Raw genomic sequence first — 16,931 nt, 5'->3', positions numbered from 1 at the left:
CTCCTCCTCCCCCTGCCCCCGCCAGTTTTGAGCAAAAAAAAATCCAGTAGTGATTTCCAGGTAGAAACAAAACTAGATAAACTCTTTTCTCTAATTTGTCAGTGTCACCATATTTGCAAACTTCATCACCTTTCCATCTACTCTTCCATTGTTGGAAAGTGTGTCTTTCCACTTTTGTGCATATAAGATTCTTGTTGCTGTCCATTTAGGCAGTCCAGTTACTTCTTGTGCATGAAAGCATTCAGGTGTAGGGAATGTCAGTGGTAAAACAACATTTTCTGTGGAGATGCAAAGGGAAGAAGATTGATGAAAGCAGAGCTACAGCATCATGGCACAAAACCTTGCTCATTTTGTGCATTACAGGCTGGCTGCCCTTGTGATGTAATTAGCTGCTTTTTTAAATTGCATTGTTAAATTTCTCCACTCCACCCCATATTGCCTTCTACTTTTTAATGATGATTGCATTAACATCTTTGCTGATTTTCAGATGTTTTCTATATAGAAGTTTGCAGATCAACGAATAATCAAGGCTACTTCAGTACATCGTCCGTGGTAAACTCGTGCAAGAAAATCTTTTAAAGTAGTTATCATGCTGGCTATTTTAAAACATTGTTTATTGTACCAAGTTTGAAATATTTACAGAAATCAGCAGTAAAAGCTATAGGTTACAGTTGGATCTAAGTGGATGTTGTTAATAAACCATGACATATTATTTATCTGGTTATACAATTGGAAACGATTTTCCATTTAAAGATCACTCAGGTAGGAGGGTGTAATTGTGTTTCCTACTCTTATTTCTATTCAGCTAGAGAAAAGTATGAACTCTTACTTTCACATTTCTTTTCAGGTATATCTTGAAAGATTACTAACTTATGCAGAGATTGATATTTGTCCATCAAACTGGAAAAGAATTGTACTTGGTGCAATTCTACTTGCATCCAAAGTTTGGGATGATCAGGCTGTGTGGAATGTGGACTACTGTCAGATCCTGAAAGATATCACAGTTGAAGACATGTGAGTTTATTGTTCGACCCTATGTTTGCTTATTTGTTTGATAATAGATGCAATGGAAAAATGTCTGAAGTGGCTGAGAAATTTATTTATTAAATATTTGCTACCCATGTCGTTTTGAAATGATTCTTGAGTGGCTTACAATATTAGAAGTGAAACAGCCTCTAGATCAGGGGTGTCAAACTCAAATTCATTGAGGGCTGTATCAGGTTTGTGTTTGACTTGGGGGGGGGCAATGGGGCGTGGCTAGGGTGAGCGTGGCAAGCTTGATGTCACTAATCAAGGCTCCATTTTCAGCTGCGACTCAACCCTCCCCCCCGGGCTTTGTTTTCTACTGTGATGGCTGCTTGCAGCCCTCTGCCAGAGAAAATGTAGCTCAGGACTGTGTGTGACCCCTGTGAGCTCCATTTTTGGCCACAACGGCCTCTTGCAGCCCTCTGCCAGGGAAAATGCAGCTTGCAGGCCCTTCCAAGTTCTGTTTTTGCTGGCAGATGGGGCGGGTCATTCATTGTTTCTAGAACAGGTCCACAGGCCAGATCTAAGAGCCCCATGGGGCGGATCGGTCCTGCGTGCCTTGAGTTTGATAACCCTTGCACAAGGCATACAGAGCAGTATGACAAATAAAAAGCTATTCAATTTGGGAACAAAGTTGGGGAACAAGAGGTTAAAATTTTCAGGGAAATCTCATTTTCATGAATTTCACGCAAGGGTCTTCAAACTTGGCAAGTTTAAGACTTGTGGATTTCAATTCCCAGAATTCCTGAGCTAACATGACTAGAGGAGGAATTCTGGGAGTTGAAGTCCACAAGTCTTAAAGCTATCAAGTTTGAAGCCCCCTGATTCATTGGAATGGAATGGAATATGAATGAAATGTAATATGAATGGGGCTGGATGGATCGGAACAGAACTGATCAGTAAATCATGTAGTTGTTTAGCAAATCAAACTTCCCTCATTGACTTAGTTTGTCAGAAGCTGTCTGGAAAAGTTGCGAATGATGATCACATGATCCTAGGATGAAATATATGCCAGTTCCCAAGCACATGAATTTTGATCATGTGACCATGGAGATACTGCACTGATTCTAAGTATGCGGACTAGTTATAAGTCATTATTTTTAGTGTTATAACTTTGAATGGTCATTAAATTAATTGTCATAAATTGAAGACTACTTGTAAATACAAATACATGAGAAAAAACAATGTTAGATCCAACCAAATTAGCTGAACCTAGATTCTGTTAGATAAACGAAGTAAGGTTTAGGTCATAATGAAATAAATTTAACTTAGCCTATATGTAACATTTCTGGTAAATAAACAAACAAAAGCTAGTCAATTCCAGAAATCATAAGTAAGAACAGGATAGGCATGTCTCTCATAAACAGAGCAATATTCCATCACATTAAATAATCAGTGATTATGAAAAACATCTTTTTCATTTAAATATATAAGGCAGATAGACACAAAGTGAAGAAAGATTAACTTTGCAGGTGTTTGCTATTAAAAAAACACCTGTTTACATTCTATTAGTTTGTTGTTCACTCGGCTCAGCCTCTGTGAATTGTGGCAAATGCAAATTTTGTACTTTTTCTGTTCTTTATTTCTCAGGAATGAATTGGAACGCCAATTTCTTGAGTTGCTGCAGTTCAACATCAACGTTCCCTCAAGTGTTTATGCTAAGTATTATTTTGATTTGCGCTCCTTAGCAGAAGCAAACAACCTGAGTTTTCCTCTAGAACCTCTCAGCAGGGAAAGAGCATGTAAACTTGAGGTGAGACTCCTGATCGTCTCGCCTTTTGAACATTGCAATAAGCTCTCTTTATTTTACACCACATGCATCAAATTATTACTTCATTTGTTATCAGCAGAAAGCATTGGTCTTTGCTGATTTGCTACCTTAAGAGTCAAAAATATTATTTGTTACTCTCTACTCCAACCTCATTTCCCAAACGATGTAGATATTTTTGCAGAATATATTGGGAACAGTTTATTGATTCATACATGTCTTGGATTACTAAGCAGACTGTTTTAAAGAATGTCTATAAAGTTTAAACCAAACGACTATGATGCATTCAGAACTGCAGTGAAGAGGATTGGGTTCCTCGGCATTTTCATGATCTGCAGAAAGGAAAGAAAGATTTCTTTGATAGATTTGTGTCCTATCACTCTAAGAGCTCAAGGCAGTATCCATAGCATTTCATCCTCTGCTTCTTCCTGGTCCTGATAAGTTGACAATATATTTTGGTTCAGGCACCACTATCTTGGCATATGCTTGGATATCCCATAAAGGTAGACGACCACTGGTGGGATTCAATTTTTTTTACTACCGGTTCTGTGGGCGTGGTTTGGTGGGCGTGGCATGGCTTGGTGGGCATGGCGGGAAGGATACTGCAAAATCTCTATTCCCACCACACTCCTTGGGGAAGTTTACTGCAAAATCCCCATTTCCTCCCCAGCCAACTAACCTGCTTTCCAGCTCCATTCTCCTGTGCGGAGTAACAAAAGAAGACTTAGCCAATCAGCTGGGACACGGGAGGCAGAGAATAGATGGGGGTGGGGCCAGTCAGAGGTGGTATTTGCTGGTTCTCTGAATTACTCAAAATTTTCACTACTGGTCAGAACCTGCTGAATACCCCCTCTGTAGAGGACCTACTTTGAATCTGGAAGTTTCGGCAAATCAAGTCATTGTGTATGTTTGACCCTCTTCATTCTCTATTCTCTACAGGCAATTTCTCGCTTGTGTGAAGATAAATATAAGGAATTCAGGAAATCTGCAAAGAAACGGTCAGTCAGTTCAGACAATCTGTCTATAATTAGATGGTCTCCTGCTGTTATCTCCTAACAGTGAAGTCTGCTATACAAGACTATAGAAGTACTGTTTCTATCATCAACTTTGGGTGGGAGGGTTGGTTTTGGTGATTTTCTTTTTTCTTTTCCTGGTTTTTCTTCTTATTTTTAGATCTGCCTTTACAGTGCCTCCCCTTTTGTGTAGCACACAAGAATAACTAGGGACTTGCTAAGAAGAACTTTGAAAGAAGATTTGTTTTCTTGTTTATTACAACTCCTCGGCTTTTTGATGGGGAGCAGGCAAAATCAAATACCTTCTAAGAGAGGATGAAACCTCAGAAACTGATACAAAATCATTAAAGAGGAAGAGGAAGAATAAAAGACCCTTAACAGAAGGTTGCAAGAAGCATAATAAGAAAGAAGTTGAATGTGTTTTGAGATCCTCTTCAGTATCTTCTGCTGGTTTCGCATTCATTTTTCGCTTTTTGCTTGAGGTTGCTTTCTCTTCTGTAACAACCATGGAGAAGGCAGTGCCTGTGGTAGCACAAAATGAGCCTGTGATTAGAGTCTGTTTCCTTTGTCCCTTATGAAAGATGCGCTTTTGTTCATAAGCTGTTTTATTAGCTTTTCCCCACTCCCCTAATTCTTATGGACATTGTTGTTTCTTGTGTGCTTTTACTGTATTTGGGGGGAAATTGATTGATTGACAGTGCTGAACCCAAAGTATATAAGATCAGGTGATTTTATTTTTATTTTTTTAATTTATAGCTACCGGTGTCTTGATGTTGCCCATGCGGTGCATTATCAGTACTGGTGCTTTGTATTATATGTGGTTGCATACGCCTTCCTACCTTTTTTCAGATGGGTTTATTTTTTCTTACTGTAAACTCAAGAGTTGTTAAAAGGATTCAGGTGACAGTGAAGCTTGGGCCAATGTGCAGGCATTGCTTTAGGTAGACTAGTTCTTTTGCAAGATTTTTAAAAAAATCATTTAGAGATTAGGTAGAGTCAAGCAAGAGAAATGCAACGAAAGGATGAGAGTAAGAATCTTCTTTTGTATGGCCCAAATAGTTGATTTTCTTCACTTCCTGGTTCAATGTTGCAAGCAATAGCCTCAAAAGTTTTTTATATGTTTATTTTAAATGGAAATCAATCTGTTTATATATAAAAGAGAAAAAAAACTGAAAAAAAGTTTTTGTTCAAGGATCCATAGAAGAAGAAAAGGAAAAGAAAGGAATTATATGTGTATGTGGACGCACACACATACATATACATGCAGGGGCATGAGTATGTGTGTATAATAAAAAGAAGTGTTTTTGTCAGAGACTAGGTTTTGGAATAAAAACTGTTTAAAAAATGAGTCCTTTTCAGCGTAGGTGCTTATAGGAATTTAAATAAAATGCAAACTGTGAAGAAAAAATTATTGCTTTGTTGATTATTTTTTAACTTTTTTAAAACTGGTTCCTATCTTTTCTATCTCTTTCTTTCTGTCTTTTAATGGGATAAGCAAATCAAATACCATATATATATATACATACATACATACATACATACATACATACATATGGATATTTTTTGTTGTTCGGGTTTCACAGCGTAAGATTCCGAGTATCTAGGGCAACGCTTGATGAAGTATGCTCACTCTCAGCTTCGTCTTCAGCTCTGTGCTTCTCAGAGTCACTCTGAGAAACACAGAGCTGAAGACAGAAGCCTGAAGATGATGAATGAGACTTCATCGAAACGTTGCCTAGATACTCAATCTTACGCGAGAAAACCCGAACAACCAAAGATCCACATACAAATACCATGCGAGAACCTCAGAAAATATAAATAAATAAATAAATAAATAAATATATATATATATATATATATATATATATATATATATATATATGTATATATGTATATATATATATATATATATGCACACACACACACATACACATTACTTGTGCTCTAATAAATAATTGAGTTTGCACAGGTGAGAATGGTGCCATACAGAAAACCAACCAATCAGCCAAAATCAGCTTCAGTATCAGGACTTCTGGAATTCACTTGTTAAGGGATTTTTTTGATGATGTTGGTTTTGCTTTTTGTGTATTGCTTTAGCAAAATAGAGAAAGCATTTCACCAGGATTTTCCTTCCTGCACCTCCTTACTGTCTCTTGCACTTCATAGCTTCCAGACATTTAATAAGCGCCTTGTTTAGGATAAACACCTATCACTATATTTCAGCAGCAGCATAAGGAACAAGCATATTGATTGGGATCCCATTAAGCCTTAAAACCATGATTACAAGTAGTTTACTTATAGGCAACGGAACACCCTTATTTTCATGAAAGAACACATTCGGGTGGCTTAATTTTGGAGGGAAGGAATACATTCCTGCAGTCAAAGGCCTGGAATCAAGGAGCTTGAAGCTAAGGACACTATTGGATTTTTTTAAAAGTGTCTTTTCATTTCAGGAAAATAGCAAACAGTGAGAAACGAATTGGACTAGATCTATATTGCTAAAAACAATTGCTTTATTGAGATTTTGCAGAACAGTTTTTTTCCAACAAAAATAATAAAAATGAGGCAGGTGGATTTAGAGAAAGGTATGACAGAAAGAGAAAAGTTTTTTTATGTAAAGTTTTCAATAAATTTATTCTAATTTTGTGAAGTTTATTAAACAACCTTAAAGATTGTATAGTCTGTTTATTGTATGTATGTACATACAGTCTGATACCTAAGATTTCAAGTGGATTCCATAAAACCTTGCTCAGTCTTGTTTAGACTGTTGAATATTGTTTTAGCTTTGTGCACTGGATTCTACCTCTGTATAGGAGAATTTTCCACATTCTTCAACTAGTACTGATTCTGTGATTTAACTTGGTTATGTTTCTTGCACTACAAATTATAAAAATGAAATCTGTTAAATCTGGTGTTTCTCATTATTAATATTATGTTATTGAAAGCTAAGTTACTTTTGAAAATGCTTTAAAAATAGAATTCTTCTAAGAATAATAATTGTTTTACTTGCCCCAGCTCCTACCAACCTTGCAATTTGAAAACATGCATGTGCGAATAGATAAATAGGTACTACTTCAGTGGGAAGATATCAACAGTGTTCCATGCCCTTTGGTGTATTTTCATGCTGGCCATATGACCACGGAAATGTTTTTGATCAATGCTGGCTTCTTTAGCGAATAAAAGGAGATGAGCACTATGACTGGACAGGGGAAACCTTTATCTTTTATAAGAATAGTTCTGTAAATCTGTATTTAAAAAAAGATATTGAGACTCTAGAAAGAGTGCAAAGAAGAGCAACAAAGATGATTAGGAGACTGGAAGCTAAAACGTATGAAGAACGGATGCAGGAACCAGGCCTGGTTAGTCTAGTGAAGAGAAGGACCAGGGGAGACATGATAACAGTGTTCCAAAATCTCAGTGTTTGCCACAAAAAAGAGGGAGTCAAGCTATTCTCTAAAGCACCTGAAGGTATAACAAGAAGCAATGGGAGGAAACTCATCAAGGAGAGAAACAACCTAGAAATAAGGAGAAATTTCCTGACAGTTAGAACAATTAATCAGTGCAACAGCTTTCCTCCAGAAGTTGTGAATATTCCAACACTGGAAGTTTTTAAAAAGATGTTTTAAAAAGATTTGTCTGAAGTAGTATAGGGTTTCTTGTCTAGGAAGAGGGTTAGACTACAAGACCTCCAAGGTCCCTTCCAATTCTGTTATTCTATTTTTTGTATTGCCAAAAATTGCAGAAAAACACCATGTTTTTGCTTCCAAAAAATTGTTTCCAAAGAGTACTCTGTACTTACAAAATTGTGTTCTCTTTATTCCCAAATTGAACTATTTAACTCAAACATTTAATTAAAACATTAATGAATTAGATTTATACATATGCCTAATTAAATATTGTTGGAACTCCAGTCTCTTTGGAAAAAAAATTCTGCAGATAGTCTTTGTAGAAAAGATACTAATGGGGTAACAAATTCTTGTATGTGTTGAGCTTTCTGCATAGTAAGAGCACATGGAAAGCATATGTTACAAGGTAGTAACTTCATGGCTACAAAAAATATATATAACTACATGGATACTAAGAAGAAATGTCACAAATCATTGGCTAACAGAATAAAATTCCCATAGGTTGAAACATGCAGGTTCATATCAGGTTGGCTCTGAGTCCTCCTTCATGACAAACAAAATACCTTTGGGCAAATAATTGACAACATACCGTATTTTTATCTCCATAAGATGCACCCCTCCCCTCCAAAAGTGGGTGGAAATGTCTGTGCGTCTTACGGAGCAAAAAATACAGGCCGTGACAGCGGGATCTTTTTGCAATGCTGAACCCCACCTCTTCTGTCTTTGTCATTGCCCATTTTCCTTCTCTAAACCTAGATGTGTCTTATGGTCAGGTGCGTTTTATAGTGTGAAAAATATGGTAATCTGAGACACAGGCACACATTCTCCCCATTTCTTTTCTATCTTAGATATTTTTTCCTCAGCATTCAAGATGGAATAGAGATGGGTAGATGAAGGTTGACGAGTGGAATGGCAGAGAAGGGCTGAATCTCTGGATTTTAAAATCAAAAATTCTTAGGAAAAGTTGCCAGCTAAGGCTCAAAACAATGTACAGGAACTCCAATTTGTTTGTGAGATGCAGACCAGACAAGAAACACTGCCCAATAAGCCAAGCTACATTTAACAGAATCTTGCAAAACTGAAAAAAATTTAAAAAAATATTCTCCTGCTTTCACCTTTATGACCTGATAATAATTTGGGAGGATAACTCTTGAGTGTCTTGCTCCAACCACTATGCATTTCAAGGTCATTCCTACGTATCATTAACATGTTCATTATAGAAAATTATATAGTAAGCCTTATATTTGTGAGCAGCTTAGTGCTGCTTCAGTCATGACATTTAGAGGATAGCAATTTCATTAAGGAAATGAAAATACTCTCATTAAAAAGGAAAATAAGAAATAAGGAAAATAACTGAAATAGGGAAACAGAAGAAAAATGCCCAAATAATGCACAAACACACAGACAAACACACACACTATTTCAAAGGCTTGTTAAACTTTAGAAAAAAGTAGAATTCTACTGCCTTGTGTATTTTTAGAAAAGAAGTACAACTTGTTTTCTGGGAAAGGATACTGCTAGCCACTTTTCATTCTTGCTGACCATTACAAAACATAAATTTACTTAAATACTTGGGTTTACTCCCAATGAATGCGGAAGACATAACAGTCATATCTGGAACAAATTTATCTTATATTGTATTCTCCATCTTTAATAAGAGTGGACACTATTTTGAATTCTTTGAGCCAAAAGCAGAGTTTCTGTGCAGGCACAGTTCCCATCTAGAGGAAAGACCATTCTGAGGAAAACAGAATTTTATGGCAAGCTGCTTTTTGAGGGGCATCCTGTTTATTTACCTTCATTTTTCATGTTTAGCTTTCTGGCAAAAACTGAGGATCTTGATACCCCTGTCAGGATTCCATCCTTCTATCTTTTTAATCCAGACCTAAAAAAACACACCAAACAGTTTCTTCACAAAATTAAGTACTTTATGAATTGAATTTCCCTCTTTTTAATAGTACAAACAGAGAAGGTTTCCAATCCATAAAAACACTCCTATTTTACTTGTGCTTTTCAATGTGAATAAACAGTGCAATCAACAAATCAGCAAAAATCTATGGAGATTCTCAGTCAACCAAGTCAGGGTTGTTCCAAAGATATTTTTTTTCCAAAAGAAAACTGGGCTTTCTTCATTTTCCTTGAAAACATTTCACTTCTCATCCAACAAGCTTTTTCAGTTCTGAAGAAGACTTTTCTTGAATGAGAAGTAAAATGTCAAAGAAAAACAAAGTCCAGTTGCCTTTTGAAAAAACCATCAGAGATCATAAATTGTACTTACATGAAAATGGGGTTCTGTGGATGATGAAATGTGGGCTAATGTGTCTATCAAGATTCTTGGTCATCCAGGTCCTGGTTGTCCCAAAGGTGCTTTTTTCAAGAGGCAACTGTACTTTCCTGCTTTTCTTTGAAAATGTTTTGCTTCTCATCCAAGAAGCTTCTTCAGCTCTGACAGGATCCAGATAAATGTGGGTTAGTTATACAGCATCTGAAATGAGGCGACATAACCATGGCAGGTGCTGGTCTTTGGAACTGGATTTTAAGTACTTTTACTTGCAACATTGAATGGCTGGCTGATCATAAGTCAAGTGCTACAGTAGTCAGAAGTTCAACAAATTAACCCCCCCTCCCTTTGCTCTTAAAGTTGCGGTTACCCAACATTTGAAATGTTCAGTCAGGTGATCCAATTTTTTTATTTCAAAATATTTTGGCTTGTATTCAGATCAGTCATTCTGATCATACTGGAGATGTTCTGTGTTTCAAACAACATGAAGTCTTTTTTTACTGAGAAATTGAGCTTGAAATATTTCCGGAATGATCAGAACAACTGAAGCAGAATGTTTCAGGCTCAAAATGTTTCAAATCCATAATGTTTCATGCATTCCTAATGCTGGACCGGTTAGGCATCATCAAGCTTAGAGGTTTTTGGGGGGAACAGAAGAATATACAGTAGATTACCTTATGCCGCCAGGCTTGAAATTTTGGACCTAAGACAACTTAGAACTATGCCGCCTACAGTCTAACCTAACCTTAGTATACAAAATTGTCTGCTACAATGTCCTACCTGTCAATGATTACTTCAGCTTCAACCACAATAACACACGGGCAAACAATAGATACAAACTCAAAGTTAACTCGATTGCAGAAAATACAACTTCACACCAACAGAGTGGTCAATGCCTGGAATGCACTACCTGACTCTGTTGTTACATCTTCAAACCTCAAAACTTTAACCTTAAACCGTTTACTGTGGATCTCACTCCGTTCCTAAGAGGTCTGTAAGGGGACATGCATAAGTGCACCAGCGTGCCTACCATCCCTGTCCTACTGTTCCCATTTATTCATACTCATTTTTTATGTGTACACTTATACCCGTTTATACTTATATGTTTATATGTTATGTTCATACTTATATTTGTTTTCTCATACATGCTTGACAAACTAAACATAAATAAATAACATAATAAATAAGTAAGTAAGTAAATAAATAAATAAGTAAATAAATAAATAAGAAAGAAAGAAGGAAGGAAGCTATTGTGGAAAAAGAAACATGCCGGGACATCCATGAATTCTGTATCACCGTTTAATCCAACTGGCTTTAGGGAATTGTCCTTCGTATCTATTTCAAAGACTTTGGCCACTACAGAGACAATATCATCAGGAGCCCTGGCAGCTGGTGTTGCTATATCGCCTTTCTTTATGATACTCATTTCTATCACCCGGGCAAAGCAAGGCTTGTTCTATTATTTCTTCTCTCAATTTATCTTTCATCGCTCAACTATCCCAGTAATTTTAGGAACCTGGAATGCCCCAAGAGGGTAAGGAAAGCTGACAATAGCCAGGATAATCCCTGTTGCCTTTTGTCTTTGTGCAGTTGTTGGGGCAGAGGTGAGAGCAACAAATGTCTTTAGCTATGCTTTCTAAAGAAGGCTGGCTCCGCTCTGCAAAGTTGTGTTTCATTCCACTCTCTGGCCATCTTTTCAGTAGTTCTCATTTGCTCTCTCTGTTTAGATTTCTGTAGGCTTTGAGAATTCAGAGATTTTTGTTATAGATTCAATAATTGGGCAATCAAGCTTCAACATGGAGTATTCAGATGTATTCAGTTTTCTCTTCATTGCTCTAAGCTACAACGAGACGATTATAGGTAAGTACATATGACGGCATTATTTGTAAGGTATCTATTTGTGTTTAGCTATTTAAAGTATGTTAACTTTTCAGCCATTACTTGTTACAGTGGTTCGAAGGATAAGCCATGCATGGTAGCTTGTTTAAACCTGTGTTAATATAGTAATGCAGAGTAATGACCGAAATAGTAAGTCATCTGAATACATGTGGACATTTTTCTACCATGGTCATTATTTTCTTTGTAGGTCTGGCAATCTACTAGTTAATCCCTTAATTTTTTAAAAAATTTGTTTTAAAATGACAAGTACATCTGAAACCCAAGTAGACTATCTACAATCAATCAATTTTTATTATGGTCACAGACCAGCAAATAAAATCCTCATCATCATGATTCTAGGATGCTGGCAGCAACCCATATCAACCATCAGAGCCAGTCAATGATATTTGTGATATATTTTAAGTGATGAGTTGACTGAGTTTTATGTTTAATGAATAAAAGTTATAATAATAATAATAAATATTGCAAATGATAATGGTCAAAGTTTTCCCAATTTTACATACAGCATAACAGAATTTGGCCACATTCAGACAAACTACTTTATATAGATCTGATAACAATAGCTACATGAAAAAAATACCAGTATTCCCCACATATTTTATTAGGTTAAGGTGTTATAAATTGAGTCTGTGAGCCCTTATAGGAGATGCAATATAGTATGATGTGAGCTATGGTTTCAGTGGCAATTAAACATGACTGTTCTTATTCATGTTTGGGACATTAAAGTATTTGAAAGATATTTCTGAGATAATCACAAACTTATTTTACCATTGAAAATATTTTGCTTCTCTTCCAAGTATTGGACATCCCTGAACTTCTTAGAAGCTTCTTAGATGAGAAGCAAAAAAATTTTTAAAGAAAAAACATTTTCCCTCATTTTTTAAAATGTATGTGCAATAAACCTCTTCATCTGCTTCTTCCATCCAGCAATTAAACTTTACTAGTTCAGAAACCAGAGAAGATTAAGATATGTGCATGTACCAAAATCTTGTCTTAAATGTATCTCTAATATTCTTTCCATGGGCTTGATAACTATCAATTTTAGAGCTGCCTCAAATTTTCTCTTTGAGATGTTCACATGTATTTGATATTTTTTACCAAACTTTTAGCATACAAGATATGCTCTGTTATTGACAATCCTCTTCCCCACACCCCTGTTTTTGTTCTTCCTTTTTAGGAAAGATTTGGTTTGCAATTGTGATCTTCCTGAGATTTATGGTGATATTTTTAGCAGCCTATCCTCTTTATCAAGATGAGCAAGAACGCTTCGTCTGCAACACACTGCAACCAGGATGCTCCAATGTATGTTATGACCTCTTTGCTCCAGTATCTCACTTTCGGTTTTGGCTGATTCAAAGTGTGTCTGCTCTCCTTCCTTACGTTGTTTTTGGTGTCTGTGTAGTACACAGTGTGGTTAGACACATTGTAAAGGCCTCTTCCACCCCTTATTCTCAGAACAAAGAAATCAAGACTTTATCCGACTGCAAAATTACAAAGAACTTCAAAAGTTCAGCAAAAAAGGGAAAAATTGGCAGGAGAAATGAGGTGGCTGTCTTGGATTTTTCCAGGGCTTATATAGTTCATCTTATTATGAGAATAATGATAGAGGCTGGCTTTGGAACTGGTCATTACTATCTCTTTGGGTTTTTTGTTCCGAAGCATTTCTCCTGTGACCACTTTCCTTGCACGAGTTTTGTTGATTGCTACATTTCCAGACCAACTGAAAAAACCATTATGATGCTTTTCATTTGGGCACTTGGCGGCTTCTCCTTTCTTCTTGGTCTTCTTGACCTAATCTTTGCTTTGCGGACCAATGGGGTAAGAAATCATAGAAATAAGCTTCTGTTGCAAAAGTTCAACGTGGAAGAGGAAGGCAGCCCTGACCTGCAGCAAGATAACAATCCAGGCAATATTCATCATGGAAGCATGACCACTCCTGATAGTGGTGTAAAATGCTTGCTTGCTTGTAAGGTTACAGAAGACTGTTCTTTTCCACCTACAACGACTCTTCAGCAGACAATTGGCATTCATCTCAATAATAACCATAATAAGCTATATAATGAATCTGCCAATCAAGATCTGGTTTTTAATGAAGCTAAACAGTGGGAGAAGCCATCTGAGCAATCAAGACATGAGCACCAGTCCTGCTTTGTCAAAGAACCCTTGGCTTTTGAATCCCAAGAGGTGTGCCATCACAGTTTTCATTCATTTGCAAGTTATGACAAGCCCTCAGTCCATTATTCTACTCTGGAGAGAAAGACCTCTGATACTCTGTCTGTTTGTGATAGTTCTGTGTACTCAAAATCCAAAAAATCAGAATGGGTATAGAAAGCCAGGAACCAATATAGTAATTTGAAAAAAAAAATCTCATGGATCGCAAAATTAAAAGTGTCATCATTACGCTTATATTATAATTAACTGGAATTCTTTCATTGAAAGAAGAGTTTTGAAAGAGTGTACTTCAATATTAAATGAGGTTTTGGAATGGGATAAAACAGCTATTCTCAGAAACTTAGAAAGATTTTTGTGACACAAGGGTCACTATTTCTGTTGTTTGATATGTATTTATCAAATGCTATAGAATTTAAGATGCATTTCCTCATTGTTGGATGATAAACTGCTTAAATTCGTTGTTTTAAAGGGGGAATGGAAAATAATAGGGAAAAAATTAAAAGGGAAAAAATATGTGTGTGCATTTTTGTATCATGGTATGACCGGTTCCAATCATAGTTCCACCATTTATGATATTACTGTCCTATCACTATGGCTTTTGCATGAAGAAAATGGCCTAGTTTCAACCCTTGTTGAAAATACAACATTTCCTGCTGGAAATCCTGTTCTGTGTGTCCTCAACTGGTTAGAGCTAAAATGAGGAGAAGAAAGTGTCTATTTATTGAATTCTGCATATATATTGTAATCCTGGGATTGTATTCTTTGTTCCATAGAGTCTCAATTTTTAATCCAGAAAACCTATAGCAGGGTGAAAATTCGAAGATGATACTTCATCTTTCTCTAGAGGTACAAGAGTCTGTAAAGATCTTTAGTTCAAGTGATTTGGTCCCTGAAAGAAAGCTTTTTGCAACTGTTGATTTCCAAAAGCTAATTTATCATTCCATAATGTTTACATTTTACATGACATGTTTTATTTGTGATATTCTCTACATCAGTGTTTCTCATCCTTGGCAATTTTAAGACCTCTGGAGTCCAGACATCTGAAACTTGTCAAAATTGACAATCACTGATTTGAGGTATTGGCCTTCAACTCCAAGCCAAAAGATATAAAGCATGGGAACAACACCAGAATGTGGAAGATAGTCTAAACCTTGAAATACCATAAACCCAAAGTAAGTTCAGCGAGACATCTTAAAATCTTCAGTGCTTTATAGTATCTTCTGTCTTCGACCTTGAAACAGAAATGATTAAAATGTTTGCCAAGTAACAAATAAGTGCAGACTTAATTATATGGCAAAATGTATTGATCTAATTTTTTTTGTTCCCATTTCAGTTCTGCTATTGAGACATAGCTTTGGGCATTACTGATCCCAATTTAATAATGAAATATTTATTCGGGTGCTTATTGAATGTCATATATATAGGGCTTTCCTCATTTGTTTCATGGTCACCAGCCAAAAGTTATGGAGAATGGAAAGTCTCTTTATTATTAAGTTCTTGTATGTACATATTGATGTGTTCATCTTAATATCTGGATTGGAATAGAGATAGACCTTGACTTACATGCATTCATATAACCATTTGAAGTTATAATGGCACTGAAAAAAGTAATGTACAGACAGTCCTTGTAGTTATCAACATTATAGCATCCCTATAGTCACACGATTAAGATTCAGGCACTTGTCAACCAGCAGGTATATGATGGTTGCAGCATCCTACTGTAATATATGTGATTGCCATTTGCAAATTTTCCAGCCAGCTTCCAGCAAGCAAAATCAATGGGGGAAGTAGATTTGCTTAATGACAGCATGATTTCCTTAATGACTATGGCAGAAAAAGTCATATAATTGGGCAGGACTCACTAAATCACTGCCTTGCTTAGCAATGGAAATTCTGGTCTCAATTGTGTTTGTAAGTTGAGGACTACTTATACACACAGATTTTATGATCTTCAGGAATGAGGCTTAAAGTGTCCTCATTTAAAAAAAGGAGTCAACCCAAAGAAGAAAATAGGATCCAAAGGCAGAATTGATTTCTATATTTTCCCATATAATTCTTTGATAACCATTTGTATTCTTCTTTCAATCAAAGATTATATATACAAGTCATATATAACATACCAGAAAAAGAATTTGCAACCTTTTGACAGTATAATCTAATTCCTAACCCTAAAAACTTACTTCCAAAATGGAAAGTATTATTCAATTCTACTTTCCCAGAACAACACATAAAGTGCAAACAAAGTGTGTTTAGTGTGATAGCAAAGAAGGATTCTTTTTAACCACTTGTCTTCATTTTAAAACTGCACTGGTCACATTTGCAGAAAGATTGGGAAAATGTTTCCCCAGGATATGTTGGTTCCTCCTTTGGAATATGCATGGTCTATATACGAGGAGGATTTTGCTTAATGGTTGAGAAGTAACTGCAAATATGTCAGTTTAATTGCTTTTTTTCAACAGTGGCATATTTATTTCCAGAATGAAAAATTGCATGAACAATGTGATGGTTATTTGTTTAGAACTTTTTAGTTTATGCTTATATCTGTTCCCCCATCTCTTATTAATCATTAAAGTCTGAGTGACAAATAAACACCAAGAAATAGTTTCTTGAAATAATTTTTGAGATATAGCTTGTCAGTGATTCTGATTTATTTAAGGGTAGGAATCACCTTTAAAAATACTTGCATAATAATCTCACAGATTTTGCAGTTTGATAGAGAATATTTGTAGTTCAGTATTGAAACTGATGATGCTACCTAGTTTTGGGTAATGAATCACCTGCAAAAATATAACCAAATTCAGAGACCACAGAGGATCCCTCATGTTGAGGTTCTTACGGTACATAGAAAAAAGTAGAGTTTCTAGGTATTCAGCTTACAGTGAACACTTTTACACACACACACATACACGCACACACACACACACACACACACAACCTTCAGTGTTATAACAATGTTGACACGTTTCAATGTATTCATTATGAGGTCTTTGTGTGGCATGGGTGCATGTATGTGTAATTTTATTAAGGATTTTAATCACAATATTAAAAATCTGAACAGAAGGTGAAAGGTGCAAGGTGCAAAGGAGAAGAAGAAAAAAAAACACCAAAAAATAGAAAGAAAAAAGAAAGAAAAGAAACTTGTGTGT

At 36.0% G+C, this 16,931-nt stretch overlaps 2 protein-coding genes across 3 annotated transcripts in view; both read left to right on the top strand.

The window, feature by feature from the left end:
* Positions 1 to 5,215, top strand: part of CCNY (cyclin Y) — a 100,629-nt gene extending 95,414 nt beyond the window's left edge. For both annotated transcript variants that reach the window (XM_026709998.2, XM_087916346.1), the window contains exons 8-10: positions 848 to 1,014; positions 2,617 to 2,779; positions 3,734 to 5,215. In XM_026709998.2, coding sequence (XP_026565783.2) covers positions 848 to 1,014; positions 2,617 to 2,779; positions 3,734 to 3,850 — 447 coding nt within the window. In that variant the 3' untranslated portion in view covers positions 3,851 to 5,215. The remainder of the gene's footprint in view (positions 1 to 847; positions 1,015 to 2,616; positions 2,780 to 3,733) is intronic.
* Positions 5,216 to 11,291: 6,076 nt separating this feature from the next.
* GJD4 (gap junction protein delta 4) lies at positions 11,292 to 16,384 on the top strand. Its single transcript, XM_026710007.2, has 2 exons — positions 11,292 to 11,574; positions 12,791 to 16,384. Exons 1-2 carry the CDS (start codon positions 11,511 to 11,513, stop codon positions 13,939 to 13,941), a joined length of 1,215 nt encoding a protein of 404 aa, XP_026565792.1. The 5' UTR covers positions 11,292 to 11,510; the 3' UTR covers positions 13,942 to 16,384.
* The last annotated feature ends 547 nt before the right edge of the window (positions 16,385 to 16,931 follow it).

The sequence above is a fragment of the Pseudonaja textilis genome, chromosome Z, assembly GCF_049901715.1.
Source record: "Pseudonaja textilis isolate UNSWEBS1 chromosome Z, rPseTex1.2, whole genome shotgun sequence".
Lineage (NCBI taxonomy): Eukaryota > Metazoa > Chordata > Lepidosauria > Squamata > Elapidae > Pseudonaja > Pseudonaja textilis.
Note: the sequence above shows the minus strand (reverse complement) of the source record. Positions and strands in the feature narration are given on the sequence as shown.

Excerpts from the sequence above, each read along its gene's own strand:
- GJD4 (XM_026710007.2), top strand. The coding sequence starts at position 11,511 with ATGGAGTATTCAGATGTATTCAGTTTTCTCTTCATTGCTCTAAGCTAC. Across the intron at positions 11,575-12,790 it reads CTACAACGAGACGATTATAG|GAAAGATTTGGTTTGCAATT; the intron begins GTAAGTACATAT and ends CTTCCTTTTTAG.